Raw genomic sequence first — 16247 nt, forward strand, 5'->3', positions numbered from 1 at the left:
TGTGTCCTGAGCTCTTCAGCAATTTTTTTTTCCTTTTTTCTCTTTTTTTCCCCCCCTATCTTATTTTAAAAGGTAATGTTGAGATAGAAGCAAGGACCTGCCAGATTGGTCACATCAGGTAGAGAACTGTCCTTTGGGAAGGTGGTGTAGAGCCCTGAGCACAGCTGAGACCCCCGTGCCTACCTTTTACTGTTCCTAGGACCATCTGGAAGGACTGATTTAAAAGAGTAAAAAAGCAGCCCCGTTTTCACCCCTACTGTGTCCTTGGCTTTTCCAATGAGGGAGTCAACATAAGCACCATCTGGGAAGGTTTCTCTGATGTGGACACCTGTGTACCAGGACCCAGATGAAATAAGCTACATACATGCAGGTCCCACAGCAGTATAACAAGCCGGGGGGTTATTTTTCAATAAAAGGAGGAGCCAACATCTGTGCCCAAAGGCATCCTGAGTCGACAAAGCAAACATACCATCCTGCCTCCCTTTGTGGCATTGCAAAAAGAGTGGCCTTGGGCCAGCAGGTCGCGGGAGGTGATTCTACCCCTGTACTCTGCGCTCGTGAGACCCCACCTGGAGTACTGTGTCCTGCTCTGGAGTCCTCAACACAGGGAGGACATGGACCTGTTGGAACGGGTCCAGTGGAGGGCCACGAAGATGATCAGAGGGATGGAGAACCTCCCCTATGAAGATAGGCTGAGAGAGCTGGAGAGGGACTCTGTCAGGAAGTGTAGTGACAGGACAAGGGGTAACGGTTTTAAATTGGAAATGGGGAGATTTAGATTAGATTAGGAAGAAATTCTTTCCTGTGAGGGTGGTGAGACACTGGAACACTTTGCCCAGAAAAGCTGTGGCTGCCCCATCCCTGGAGGGGTTCAAGACCAGGTTGGATGAGGCTTTGAGTAACCTGGTCTGGTGGGAGGTGTCTCTGCCCATGGCAGGGGCTTGGAACTTGATGATCTTTAAGGTCCCTTCAAATTCTAACCATTCTATGATTCTATGAATTTGTCTCCTCTTCCATCTTTTTTTCCAGATTTGTACACAGGGAAAGCACGTGTACTTGGCTTGTGACAATACGCTGGCAGTGACTTAGCATCAGGAAGTTGAAAGGGTGATTTTTTCCCAAATTTAATATTCAGTGCATAGCAACTAAGTGGGTGAGCTCATTGCAAGTGTCTCCAGCCCTCAGGTTTGGAGACACCGTCACATGTGGCTTTTCTTGCCCACTGGGCAGAGGGGGAGGCAGGGAGGTAGAAGAAAGCATTTGGCCCTCTGCAGAATCAGGCTCTCTGTCATGGGATTGTCCATGCATGGAGGACGGGGCAGCCTTGCCCTTTCCCTCCAAGATCTTGGCCATCAGTCAGCCATTTGTGAAATGAAAAAGAAGAAAACCAAAAAGAAAAAAAAAGGAAGGGATGGATGAATTCAGGACTGCATTGCAGGAGCTTGGCAGGGACCTGTTAAAGCTTTTCCAAGCAGCCAGCAGCACACAGCTTGGGTCTAAACTGAATCTTGCAGGAGCCAGAACTAAAGTGTTCTCAGCACCGAGCACTTTGCTCCGTGTCTGTCCTGTTTGCACTGAGTTACGTGTTTTGATTGTGCTTCCTGCACTATCATCTGCACATCTCCTCCTAAAACAGTACCTGAGTCTTAAAACAAAAACATCACAAGCAATACCTTTCCCTCATCTGCTGAAACAGGCACAACGGACATGATTCCGTCTCCCCTCTGAGCAGAGAAAACACTGTTATTGCTAAAGGTGTGTTGTGTAACTCCTCAGGTTCTTTCTACCATGACATCATGGCAGGGGCTTGGAACTTGATGATCTTTAAGGTCCCTTCCAACCTGAACCATTCTATGATTCTATGATCAATAGTCCTCTATAGAAGTCAGTCTGAACCATATGGGTAGACTCACATCCCAAAACCTCCAAAATTTAAGGAAGATGGATCTGAATGTAACACCTCTGTCTTGGTGGTATTAGCAACTGTTAGGGATTTGTTTATATTCCTCTGTTTAAATTTTAAGAAATGAGCTGCTCCTGAAACGGATCCTGATTCACCTCCTGAAGTGTAACGGCTCAAATCTAGATGGGCTGCATCTGAGGTCTGGGGGTGAGTTTGGTGTACTGAGGATTAGGGAAAGAAGGAGAGCAAAAGCCAGGTTGGAGGCAGAGAGTTTGTTCATGTGATGGACATGGCTGCTCTTTCATATTTAACTGCTGAGTCAATGTCCTCTAAGCCATATATTTTATCCCAATTGAACGACACGCAGCAGCACGCTGAGAATTGGCACAAAACCTTACCTGCTCCAAAGAAAGCCTAAAAAAACCCTGTAGATACTCAATTTAACAGCCCCAAGAAGCAACAGCAAGACACCCAGCTCCTTAAAATCTATTCCTGGACATCCATTCAGCTCCTAGCACCCTCACAAATGGTCCTCCAGCTCTCTGTTGGCGGAATATGCAAGTAGGCAAATATGCCAGTGACCTCTTCATGTGCAAAATGGGTTTAAAAAGCAAGAAAAAAGACCGTGAAAGAGTGTGATGGTGCCTAGACCTTTGTGCACACATTTTTCTGTTTAAGTCAAAATGACTAATCACAATATACATAATTTTCATGGTTACATTTTTACAGCTGTACAAAACTCACACTACAGGGGACAACTTCACCAAGGGCAAGGATTTCCATCTGGGACTCTGGGTCCCGAGAAGCAAAGCTCTTTTTGGGCCAGAACAGTCTGGAATGGAGTGCTGGAATTGGTTTAAGATGTCTCCATGTGTACATTAGGCTTTTGGCACCTCCTTAGTCACCCCATTAGCCTCCGTCAGAAGTAACCTGGACCATCTGTGTTTTTCTGCATTTGCAAGAGCTCCTGCACGTCTGCCCAGGAGCGAGGGGGGGACCTTCCAAGCACTCACTTTTGGGGGTGACAGCTCACCTATTTGCAGCTGGAAGGAGGTCATGCCTTACAAAAGGAGAAACGTGAGAAGGTAGCACAATTAAACTGTTCCCGTTTTTGTTATGATTATTCTTTTTAATTGGTGGCAGATGAAGTGTAAAACACTCACGTCCAGACAAAAACTCCTTTTAGCACTGGGGTGGCACTGCAGAGGGAGCACAGACACACAGCTCTTGCTGCTTGGCAAGCAGTTCCTTTTCTCTTTTCTGTTTTGCTCAGGACTGGACCATTTTGTGGTTGACAATGTGCCCTTGTGGCCATTGGCATCCTGGGGTGCATTAGGAAGAGTGTGACCAGCAGGTGGAGGGAGGTCATCCTGCCCCTCTGCTCTGCCCTGGGGAGGCCCCATCTGGAGCACTGGGTCCAGTTCTGGGCTCCCCAGTTCCAGAAGGACAGGGAACTGCTGGAGAGGGTACAGCAGAGGACCACAAAGATGATGAGGAATCTCCCTCAAGCATCTCCCTTAGGAAGAAAGGCTGAAGGACTTGGGTCTTTTTAGTCTAGAGCAAAGAATACTGAGGGGGGATCTGATCAAGACCTACAAATACGTAAAGGGTGGGTGTCAAGAGGATGGGATCAGTCTTTTTTTCAGTCGTGCCCAGTGACAGGACAAGAGGAAATGGGCACAAACTTGAATGTAAGAAGTTCCGTCTAAACACGAGGAGGAACTTTTTTCCTTTGAGGGTGGCAGAGCCCTGGAAGAGGCTGCCCAGAGAGGTGGTGGAGTCTCCTTCTCTGGAGACATTCAAAATCCACCTGGACATGTTCCTGTGCAACCTGCTCTGGGTGGACCTGTGCAGGGAGCTTGGACTAGATGATCTCCAGAGATCCCTTCCAACCCCATGTGTGATTGATTCTGTGACTTTTCCTTTTTCCCTTAATACAGCTCACACAGCACATACCTGAGATCATCCATCCCACTCTCCCGGGACGCATCAACTCAAAGGCTGCCGCATCCCAAACAGATAATGTGCTTAATGAGTTAAATGACTTGGTTCCTTCTACCTCTGCTTCCAGCCCTATAAAGGCACTTATAGGGCACATCCTCAGCTGGGAGAGGAAGGCCAGGCTCCCACGTAGCTGCAGGCGCGCCCTGGTATTTGCAGTGAGATAAATCTCCCCTCGTCACCTCATTTTGCAGCTAAGCTGCACAAAGCCTGTTTCCACAGTTCTGGGGATTTAGGGGTGGGCCAGTTTTCATCACAGCCTAAGACTTTTGTGTTCTCCAAATGCTCTCAAAGCACCAGAATTAAGGAAATACTGGAACAGGGGGGAGCACAGGCAGCAGCCACTCGGAGCGATGAATTCATCACCTGCTAACACAGCTGCTGCCTCCCATTCAGACCTGCTGCAAAGACTCGGCGCTCACAATTACTGTGACAATTATTAGGCCGGCGAAGGAAGCCGTTGCCATCCATTCCCCATTGGAAACGTATTTAGCTAAGGTTCAATGCGCAGAATTAAAATGGTATTCGGTGCTTATGAGGCCTAATTGTTAGCTTGTAAACATTCAGAGCTTTCATTTATCACATTACCATTGTGTAGAGACCTGGGCCTTGGGAATTACAGAGAGCATCCTAAGTACCGTCTATTCAGAAATCAATTCCTTGCCTGAGTCTCTCTGTTTCCTCATTTTAGCCTTTTCACATTTCATCAGCCTTTTAAAACTACAAGTCAAATAGATTGGAAAAAAAAAATCACTATAATAATGTTGCGTTTAGTGCCAAAGTGTCCTAATGTACTTTGCAAACTATATTTTGTGTGCGATTATACAGACATGCAGCCTCTGAACAAGCTCGCCTCTTCACAATTTTTCAACCAACATTAAACACAACATTAAAAATAAATCTATAAAAGGCAAACCAATACCACTCAAATATGTATGAAGGCGAATGGCTCTCCCTAATGACACCAGCCCAGGTTGCAGCCAGTGTCTGCAGAATTTTCTGACCGCCCAAACGAGAAGAGGAAGATCTCTCTCTCTCCTCTAGCTTTTATGATGCTCATCATTCCCTTGGTTCTCGACTCAACTCTGACACCAGGCATTCATTTCAGGCCAGGCCAATGGCTCAAAACACGATCTCACAACTTAGTGAGAGTACTGGAGAAGTACTACTTTATTGTGGCACTTAGCAGGGTTTCACGGTAACTTCTTCAGAGGGATGACGATGAGAATCTAATCATTTCATCATGAAGAAAATGTGAAGCAAAGAAATCTTGCTAAAAGAGGAGGGAGAGCAAAAGCCAAAGGTGGCTTGTGTTTCTCATACTCCGCTGGAGAAGGAAGAGAACCTCATTTGAACTACTCTAAACCAAAGACGCCACCAAATCTCATAAAACTCAGTGTATGACCCGAGATATCATCAGGTGATAAAGGGATGTTATTAATGCAGTAAATTAGTTTTTCCCTGAGTCAAGAGGTGGCTTCTTCTCTAAAGCTAATAAGTATTATTTATCTCTGGTTGCAAAGCCCTTACACCAACTACAGGCAGACTGAGTTTGCATCTCACTGGGGTAAATGCTGACCATGATGCCCAGTTCTGTTACCTCAGTTGCCCAGAACAAGGGACTGATGACTAGGGGACTAGAACATCTCCCTTAGGAGGAGAGGCTGAGGGACTTCGGCCTTTTTAGTCTGGAGAAGAGAAGCCTGAGGGGGGACCTGATCAACACCTATAAATACTTAAAGGGCGGGTGTCAGGAGGATGGGACCAGTCTTTTTTCAGTGGTGCCCAGGGACAGGACAAGAGGTAATGGGCACAAACTTGAACAAAAAAAGTGCCATGTAAACATGAGGAGGCACTTCTTTCCTTTGTGGCTGGCAGAGCCCTGGAAGAGGCTGCCCAGAGAGGTGGTGGAGTCTCCTTCTCTGGAGACGTTCAAAAATTGCCTGGACACGTTCCTGTGCAACCTGCTCTGGGTGGACCTGCTCTGGCAGGGGTCTGGACTAGATGATGTCCAGAGACCCCTTTCAACCCATATCATTCTGTGATTTGCTGGGGCACCAAACACCGCTCGTGCTGGGGTGTATCATTCTGTGATTTCCTGGGGCACCAAACACCGCTCGTGCTGGGGTGGGATCTCTGCTGAGTCCTGGGGGTCATTGGGAAGCCATCCAAGGTCCTCCTGCATGCTCGGTCCAGCTGGCTCCTGCCTTCCACCCATTACAGTATGTGAGGTTTGGCAGAGTTTGGTCCTCCGTAAAACAGCTTCCTACGTTACGGGTCAAAGCTCCTCTTACCTCACAGCTGAAGATTTGGCTCCACCAGACCCTTCGCCCTCCAGGCAGCCGTGAGCGACTTCTTGGGCAATCCATGAAAAGAATTTGAATTTCTGGGCTTGGCTACAGCGATGTGTAAGTATTTCATTCTGTGTGGGAGGAGGTGACCTTCGAAACTAATTGGGCACGCAAAAGACCTAAGAGAAAGAGCCTCGTTTGGGCTAAATAATGCATAGAAGGTTTGACTTTGGCTCAGAGGGAAATTGAATTAACGTACAGTGATACCATCTCAATGAGCTAATCAAGATAATTGCCGTATTCTTGATTTAAACAAATACATTAATACAGATTTCCGGATTCTGAAGTAGATATACGGCAACTGCTTAGAAACTTTGTAAAAGCTGGTAGCAATTTTTTTTTTTTTTAGGTCGAGTGGAAAAGCAGCAATAACAAAGAAGCAAGTAGTCACACAGCACCCTTTGTCTTTGACTCGAGGAGCTGAACAACAAGAAGCTCTTCCCCTGGCAGAGTTTCCAGATCAACTTCCTTTGCTGCTGATTATCACTGTCACAGGTTCAATGGGAAGGCAAGTCTTTAATCCAGTTACTGGACAAGCTGAGCTGCACTGCACTAATTGACAGCAAATGTCAAGCCCTCTGCAGAGGCAGAGGAGGTCTATATCATGCTAAAACCCTCAAAGAAGTCCTAGATAGGCCTTTGGGGACAGGCTAATTACTGCAGGGAGCTAAGTTTCACTCTCAGAAGAAAGAGAAAGTACACACCATTATATGCTGACACTTACTCAACGCTAAACCCAAGAGAGCAGGGATGTTACAGCAGGCTTTGGTGTGGGATGTGTGAAAGGAAGAGCTGTGGGTGCTGTGAGCAAGTCTGCCACCACCTGAAGACAGCACCTGTCTCCTTCCCCTACAGAAATGAAGGGACAACGTGCCGGCCCAGCCTGAAGCCTTGGAGGACCCCAATTTCCTGGTGTGCCCTGAAGGTAGACCTCCAGTACTGCATCATTCTCTCCTCTCTGGAGTCACAGCATCATGCCCACGTTTCACACATCTTTGCAGCCTTATGATAAAGGCTGAGAAATGCCCTGGTAAGAGCAACAACTGAAGGAGAACCAGAGATGCTGGAGATGGAAATGAACCAGAGATGCTGGAGATGGGGAGGAACGAAGGGTAATGGTTTTAAACTGAAGGAGGGGAGATTTAGATTAGATATTAGGAAGAAATTCTTTCCTGTGAGGGTGGTGAGACACTGGCCCAGGTTGCCCAGAAAAGCTGTGGGGGCCTGAAGGTGTTCAAGGTGTTCAAGACCAGGCTGGATGGGGCTTTGAGCAACCTGGTCTGGTGGGAGGTGTCCCTGCCCATGGCAGGGGGGTTGGAACTGGATGATCTTTAAGGTCCCTTCTAACCCAAACCATTCTATGATTCTATGATTGCTCTTTCATGTTGGGTGTCTGGTTTATGCTCCTCTGTAGACAGTTAGGTAGAGGTAAATCTTATAAAGATGTTCTTCATGGGTCCACTGGTGCAGTGTAAACTTGCCAGCTGGATTTACGTTTACTCTTAACTTCTTAAACAGTTGTGTCCAGCCTGCCCTAGCCCATAAACAACTATTATGTGCTGTGAGAAACATGAAGCTTTTCCTCAGAGCCAGATTTGATGTCTTTATTTCCTTGGCCACGAGCAAAACAGAAATATGAGCTTCACCTTCCCCCTCAGCCAGGACTGAAAACTACTCACAGCACCTTCCAGCTGCCCATGATCACAGGATTTCTCTAAATCATTTAAACTTCCCCAATGCAAGTTTCCTGATGTTCTGATACAGAAAGCAATAACCTGAAGGTATTGAAGCCATCTTCTGTGGCTTCTTGGATATCAAATAACTTCGATTTGATCCTGCCATGCTTGCAGTCATCCCTGAAGTTTGTGTTTGACTCATGCAAATCTGGTGACAATATATCTTATGGAAAGCATCCAGAGTCATGATCTAAGATATCAAGAAATGGAGAATATATTGCTTCTCATGGTTGGTCACCCTACCAGTTAGGTTATCTCAGCCTTAAAAAATCATGCCTTCCTGTCAGCTTGAATGTCTCTCGCTTTGCTTTCCAGCCCCTTACCCTTCTCAAGCCTGTCTCTGCTAGATTGAGAGCCCCTCTGTAGGTGATAGTTTTGTGCTGACATGCTGTGATCTAGACACTTCCCAGTCTTCTTCACGTTAAGATAAATAGATCAAGACTTCTTGGTTCTCCGGCATAAAGCACTTTCTCCCCACGAATGCGTTTTCGTAGTGTTTTGCTGCACAGCCTTCAATTTTCACTGTCCTTCATAAACTGCAGACATCAGAACTGACAGCATGAGTCTCATCAATGCTGCACAGGGACAAAATCAGCTTCTTACTGCCCACTACAAGCAGAGTGGGATGAGTAAATGTAATCATTTTGTTTGCCCATCCAAGCAACAAGTTAGACAGATTTGCCACCGAATTATGCTGAGAGACCACACCAAACAGCTTGATGCTTTTCTCACTGCAGCCTGTGAGAGGCTGCTCAGCCCCGTTCTTTAGGTTTGAGCACGTGTTTACCCTGGCATTAGATTGTGTAAGAATGTATTTTATTTAAATGAAACCTACTTTATCAAGCAGTCAAAGTATCTCATCTTTATTTACTCGCCTCATTTTATCAGTTCTGATTTTATTTTCCCAGATGATGCACGCAAAACCTGGGTAGAATCAATCCCTGCCAATCCACCCAAAACAACCCCCTCGGATCATTCCCTATGGCTGATTTGAGTGCTACCACAGAGCAAGTTCTTGAGCCATTTGATATGTACTTTTCATAGCTGAGAAGAAGAGCAGACTGATCTGCTTTCCAAGTCCCTAGTGGACAGGTTAGAGTAGGATCAGATGGATAGGATAGGATAGGATAGGATAGGATAGGATAGGATAGGATAGGATAGGATGAAAAGTGACAGTCTGATTCAAGCAAAGAAGATTTAGATGGAGCATACAGAAAGCTTTCTAACAATAAGATAGGTAAATACATTGTTATCACTAGCAATATTTATGAATAACTTAGATTACTTTGATAGCATCCATTTTGTAGACCAAATTGTAGACATCTGCAATGTCTAAATGTAAACATTCATCTCTGAGCAAATCATTCTGCACTACCTTTACAGAGAGAAACTTTCTGAATACAACTTGTCTCATCTCACCCTAAAGCAGATACCTGACATAACTCATAAGAAAATCACCTTGAAAGTGCCTCTTTCTCCCCATTGCCTATAAAAGGAGGCTGAGGTAACTAATTCAGATATAGACTTGCACCCTGTAGTTCTATAAAGTTGCATCAGAATCTGTCAGGAATGGTTAAATAGAGATAACTGATCACAGGTTTGGATGAGCTCTCTCTGAAGACACATTCCCAATTCTATTTTCAGTGATGCTGTGCTATCACATAGTGCTGACTAGCTTGAGTCAAGATTTCCATAGTCTAACCACTGGAGAATACTATCTTCCATTTAGCTCTAAAAAGCTTCCTTATGACTCTTCTGAAGTGCATAAAAGGACCAGAATGATGACTTTCACAAATGCTCTATTTTGTTGGATAACTAGAAATAATGGATCGCTGTTATAAATATATCCACAGAGTAAGTTGGATTTTAGCTTCTGTCTCATTTTATCTCCTTTATATTTTCAGTCACACTTTTAAATAAAAGATTACGTTTGAGGTATAAATCTGACCATTATTAGCTGTAATGTTTAGTTTGCCTCACTGTCCGTGGCTACATCTGTTTTGAAGCACGGGAACTATTGGGTTCTTTGCAAAAAGAAAATATGTCCTTGATTTAGCACAATGGTCCTGACAATATAGCAGGCTCCCACTCCCACAAAGAAAAAAAAAAAAAACACCCTGTCTTTCCTCCCTAAAGCCTCCCTCAAGCAAATTCAATGTAAGAGATGGAAGGGTATTAACTCTGATTCACTGAGGAATATTGCTGTAGTAATTGCAAGCAGAACATTGATGGAATGCAAATAACCTTTCAAAAGATTCATCACAGAGTTTCCATCAGTTCTCTTTGAGACAGGAGCATCAATAGCAAGTATGAAGCAAAGAAATTTGAAACTGGGCCTGGAACATTTTAAAGAAAGAACCAAAGCAACTGCATGTCTAACACACAAATATGTGGGTTTAGCCTGCTCTCCTTCCTCAAGACTCTTTGCTTTTTTTTTTTTTTTTTACAGTTTTTTTCTTTGTAATCTTGGGAACTGTCTACTCCAGCCAAACTGGACTCTTACAATGGGTCTATTATTGTGGCAGCTGAACACTTCCACGTAACCATTCAAACCATATGGGAAATTATGCAGTAAAAAGAGCGTTTCGAAAAGGCTAGACTTGGAATCAAAAATGAAACTAAGGAAGGAGGAGGGGAAAGGGTTCTTCAACAGCAGGATGAATTTGCAGACCATTCTTCTAGATGCCTTTCGTTCACTTATCTACCTTTTTCCTATTTGCTATCAGAAGTGTGTTGCCTTCGTGGTATTTATAAACAGGGGATTGCTAATAGTAATGTAAAAAAGAAGTAAAAAACTTCAAGTCACTGCCATCTGTGGGTTTTTCAATCCAACTTGTCTTCTCTCAGCTCAAAAACTCTTTGGGGCAGGGATGGTCTTGAACAGTTCCGAGGCTATTTTTAAAGCTTACTGAGGCCAATTTCAACAACGAAAACTGAGCAGTCCATTAATTACACAATCATTTTCTGAGCAAGCTGTCATTAGTCATTGCCAGTTGTCATTCTACATCAGCCATTTCAAACAAGCTCAAATATGACACCGCAGCATAGGAAATAGGTGAAAAGCTGCAAAAAAAAAAGAGGATCTGATGGAACTTTCACACTTCCAAGCTTTTCAAAGCCAAGCAAAATTCTCTGACATGCAGCCTAAATCCCTGGTCCTGACTACAGTTAAGGAGAACCAGGTGTCCAAGTTGCTGAGCTGATTTAGAAAAACTCAGCAGAAACTCTTGACGTGGTAGAGGGAGCTTATTCAAACTCTAACACACCCGCTTCTAGTATGAAGTGTTTGTGTGAGATCTAATATCCTCTGTTCTGGCCATTTTATTTGGACAATAATTCTGTTCAGGGAATTAAGTTCTATCAATCCTGCACAGTTTGGAGAACACAGAATGAAGTCAGCAGCACAACATTCATAATCTACTTACTCATAAAACGTTGTCCAACCATTTTCATTGCTTTTGGTGGCGAGGAGACCTGAGTTGCCATGGTACGTCATCATGGCCACTTCATGCCCTTGTGTTGTTACGCTCTTGAGTGCGCTGTTGGTACCAATTGTCACCCAGTAGACTTGGCCATCGGGAACCACCAGCCAGAGGGGCATCCCCGTGGAATCTCTTCGGATATTGACTAAGTTGCCATTATTGTCAGTGATGAGGGTTATATCTCCATCTCCGGAATAAGTAAAATTGTAAAGATAATCTCCAGTGGTAAGGCTCTGAGTGTAAAGGTGTTTACCACTGGTGTCAAACAAGTAGAGCTCCTGGTCTATGGGCGAGGACAACTCATATAGATTTTGTGTGTTGAGGAATGGTTTGTTTTTCCGAATAAAGCGGATTCGGATATTTCCAAGATCAGCCACGTACAGCTCCCCGTCTGCACACACCGCAAGGGAGGAGGGCGCGTTGAGTTTGGCATCCTTGGCGTAGCCATCGTCCCCTGAAAAGCAGTCACAGTTGGCATCGTTCTTGCAGTCACAGCTGCTTGGTGCCCCGGCAACGAGAGAAATCTCCCCGTTGGTGGTGACCTGCCTGATGCGGTTGATCTTCTTCTCATCGGTCTCGGCGATATAGAGGACCCCGTTGTGCGAGACGGCCAGGGCCGTAGCAGACTCCAGGGTGGCGTGGATTGCCACCTTGCTAAGGAGAAAGTGGTCCATGCCCGGCACCTGGCAATGCATGGGCCTCCCCGCCACGATGCGCACTTGGTGGTTCTCAGATATCTGTAACACAACGTTATTGTCCAGCACATACAGCGAGTTATCCATGGGATTGACCGCCAGATCCGTGGGCCATTCTAGACGAACCTTAATGGCAAAACAACACAAGGAAATTATTATAGCAAGACCTTTATTCACTGCATGATGGCTAGAAATCAATCGCAATGAGGATGTTTCCACATGGATTAAAGGGAGAAAGGGTAAAATAAACACAGCTAATTATTAACTGCTTGATAGAGGCCACAGAGGACACAACTCTAGTGTGAGGGAGGGGGCTTAGATCCCTGTCACATAAGGGGGATGCATGTGGACACCCACTCTCTGCATTGCAGCAGTGGTGGGAGCAGGGCGATAGGCAGAGGTAGATCCAAGAATCACAGAATGGTAGGGGTTGGAAGGAATTTCTGGAGATCATTTAGTCCAACCCCCTGCCAAACGTTCACCTGAAGGAGGTTGGACAAGAACGCGTCCAGGTGGGTTGCGAGTATCTCCAGAGGAGACTCTACAACCTCTCTGGGCAGCCTGTTCCAGTAACTCTGCCATCCTCAATCAGATCCTCCTCAGCTCTTGCTCCATGGCTTCTCTCTGCTTCTCCACCAGGTGTCAGGGGCTGTGGGAAGGGGCATCAGTGCTTAGGGGACGCAGGAGTCAACAGCAAGACCCAAAGATTCAAGTGGGATTTCCCCTCTCCACACCACGCTACGCCCTTTCAATCGATAGAGCCTGGACTTGGTTCCTGGGACTGGGAAATTTGCTGTGTGAAGTGCTGTGAAATCAGTCAAAGAAAACAATGATCCTTTCACTAAAGGATTTTCCAGACAAGTGGCCCAGCTCCTCTGGGTAAATTACAAGGAGGGATAGACACAAAACTGGCAGCTGTGGCAGCATGTGTGTATGTCTAAGTTATAACCACCTATTTTCTGCTTGACTCTGCAAAAATGCAAAAGAGCAATTCACAAAAAATTCAGGCAATTTCAATTCATGGAATAAAATACTTGTGCCTTCACAGTGGTTTTCAAATATATTTTCACTTATTCCGGAGCACTGGAAGGTCTCTGTTTCTAGCTCTACTTCTGCAATATATTGTCTTTTCAAGTGAGTCTACTCTTTCAGTTGTCAAGCTTAAGAAATGTTTACCAACAGAATTCTGGGTAATTTATTTTCTTTTCTATAAAGAACCAGAAGGTGTGCATTTTTTTTTTTCATTATTTTATTTTACTTCAGATTTATATAGAAAAAAAAAACCAACAATTTTGTGCTGATGGGAACCAACCAATGCTTCAATGTTTTCCGAACGGTGCAACTTCCCCACAGTAGAACTGTGAAGGGGGGTTGGAAAAGAACTGTGAAGAATGCTCTTGGTCACCTCCAGCCAGGCTTTTAAATAGATTTAAATAGATTTTCAACTAATTACAAAGAATGGCTATTCTGGTTGTCAACTCCCTTTCAGTCAGCCAGGCAACTCTAAGTTAGAGCGCATGGACTTGATATCTCGTAGTTAACTGAGAAATGGGCCACTTTGTGCCATTCCCCCTGCACCCGTGTGTTTTTTCCCTCTGTACCCAAATACATGACGTGCTGTGACCGAGAGCTCCAGGATCTGGGGACACTCAGGGCTGTGCAATTGCAGGATCTCCCTGTTTCTTTGTTTTAAACCTTCCTTTCCCACTATTTGTCATCTCAGTTGCTGCTTCTTCTCATTTGTATGAGGTGACTAAGCTTTGCTTCTATAAGGTGGCAACCTTATTGGAAGGAGGAGGCTCAAGTCCAGCAAACCATCTCTCACTGTGGTTTTATTTAAAAACAAGAACAAGAAGAGATCAGGAAAGCTCTAGAAACACACAGGAAATTCCTGTTTTTAAAGCCTGTAGCTGAACATCTCTGCCACAGCCATGCTTTACTTTTGATGCTTCTATTCATGTTTAAATCCCTTTTCAACTTCTTTTTTTTTTTTAAAAAAAAATGAATATCAGATGCAAGGTATTTAGTCTATTGTGCCTTCTAATGGCTGGGCTTGTGAAACTTAATTTTCACGGCTTAGCAGGGTACTGAGCCCTGCCTAGTCTAGTTCCCTGTTTGCAAAATTTCTTTCCTTTTCTCAGCTCCTGGCCTATTTTAACCCTTCCTGTAGTAAAACATTATAGCCGGTGGTTTTCTCTTTAATAATGCATGTCTCCATCCCTTCCAGTGGTCTTTAAGCTCCACAGCCTTGAGTTAGCATCAAGAGTGGAGTTTATTCTGAACTGACAAGGGAATTTTCAATTTCTTAAAAACCATTCCTTGTCAACATCGGCAGCTAAATATTTCATGTCCTCATGTCCCAGGGAGCCTCAGGGACCTGACAGAAAAGACCCTTCTAGCCACTGAAAATGATGAAAAGCTACTTCCAAAGCTGGTTTTTCAATTTTTTTTTGTCTGGTTTGGGTTGTGTTTTTTTTTTTTTTTATTTTTTAAATTAAACTTGTCTTTGGTGCATTTGCCCAAAACAGTAGTTCTTAATCTGCTCATCACAGTACAGGTTAATCTAAAAATGGATTCTGTCATCTTATGAAGGGAAAGAAAGAATCTTCAGTTGATATATTGTATATAATATTATATTAGCTCATCTCAGAAGTGATTAAGCATGGCATTGGTACACATAGAAGCCACATAACCTGCAAGAAACTAATTTTTAAAGCCTGACTCCACAATGGTCTTGTAATTGCCCCTGAAATCCAGATAAAGAAAAAAACTAGACCTATAAGATGAGAAACATGCTACAAGATGGCCTTTAACCAGCAAAATTTGCCATAGGAGGTATGGGAGCTTTTAAACTCATAATTTCAGCTTGTTCATAAATTGAGGACAGTGGGACCCAGTTGCAAAGAAGCAAGAACAATCTTTTCAAATTAGAGGGAAAAACAAGAAGAACAGATTCCATATGGGAGCAGGGAAATTATCTAGGTAGTTACAAGAAGGAAACCCCATTGACATCTATTGTAGCCGAATAACAGTACTTAGCCCTCCAGCCACGATCTGTATTTTCACAGGGGGAAGGGCAACATTCCTGTAGCCAGGCAAACAACAAGTGGCACAAAGGGGCCAAAGGACACTATCTCTAGGCTGGCACGAATCCACAGGTTGGCCAGTGCCCTGCAAAACCGTGCTGGGCTGTAACAGGTTTCTCCTTTGCACCATCCAGAAGTAAAGCAATCATCAAACCGAGATTTCCTTTTTCGCCCTCTTTTTTTTCTTTTCTCTTTCCTCTCTCTCCACCTTTAAGCAGCAGGACTTAAAAGCCCAGCATGATGGTGGCTGCAACCAATTTGCAATCTGATGCAATTCAAGATTCGTGTTTTCCTGCTGTTGCTAATTTTGGCACCACAGCCTCCAATCAGTGTTTCCTCGATGTTAATTTGATTCAGGTCTGAAATTGTGCAGGGCCAAATTAGGATGGGGGGGAAGCAAAGCAAAAAACCCCGTGTTTAGCTAAGTTGTTATAACAGGGCATGGCATATAGCCCTACTAAAAAGAGTACTGCTGTCTGGCCTTTTTAGTTTAAAGCAACTAGTCTTTTTGAGAAATGAGTCTAATGAAACCGGCCTTCCCAGGAATCTGTGTCCACAGCTGATGGGGAGCTCTGAAAGAAATCTCTTCTGTGGCTGGGAAATCTTTAACATCTATCTCCCCAGAGATCTCTGAGTTAGGTCAGTTAAGTCTTTCCTTCAGTTTTTATAGGATCTTTCTTTTTGACCCAGTCATTTTCATACCACAAAATGCATAGAGATTTAATTCTCTTTGAGCCCTTACTGCTTTATCAAACCTGGGGAGGCACACACACACGCAGAAAAAGTGAAGACATAGGCTTCTATTCTGTAGAAACCCAACCAAAACATTGCCTTACCTGAGAAATGTCCATGACGGAGTCACAGCTGAGAGGCCGAGCAGATGTCAAATCGTTGGAACCCAACACAGTTGAGATGATCCCATTCTGATCAATCCGCCTGATCATGGTGCCATCCACAAAGTAAATGAGCCCAAACTTGTCCACGGTGATGCCT

The 16247-nt window shown here is 44.4% G+C and overlaps 1 protein-coding gene across 1 annotated transcript in view; it reads right to left on the reverse strand.

The window, feature by feature from the left end:
• Window positions 1-16247, reverse strand: part of TENM4 (teneurin transmembrane protein 4) — an 826730-nt gene that overhangs the window by 30839 nt on the left and 779644 nt on the right. Inside the window, exons 25-26 of the mRNA XM_014941555.1 lie at window positions 16091-16245; window positions 11417-12294 (exon numbers count right to left, since the gene is read on the reverse strand). Of these exons, the coding sequence (XP_014797041.1) occupies window positions 11417-12294; window positions 16091-16245 (1033 nt within the window). The remainder of the gene's footprint in view (window positions 1-11416; window positions 12295-16090; window positions 16246-16247) is intronic.

The sequence above is a fragment of the Calidris pugnax genome, unplaced genomic scaffold (assembly GCF_001431845.1).
Source record: "Calidris pugnax isolate Ruff unplaced genomic scaffold, ASM143184v1 scaffold99, whole genome shotgun sequence".
In the NCBI taxonomy this organism is placed as follows: Eukaryota; Metazoa; Chordata; class Aves; order Charadriiformes; family Scolopacidae; genus Calidris; species Calidris pugnax.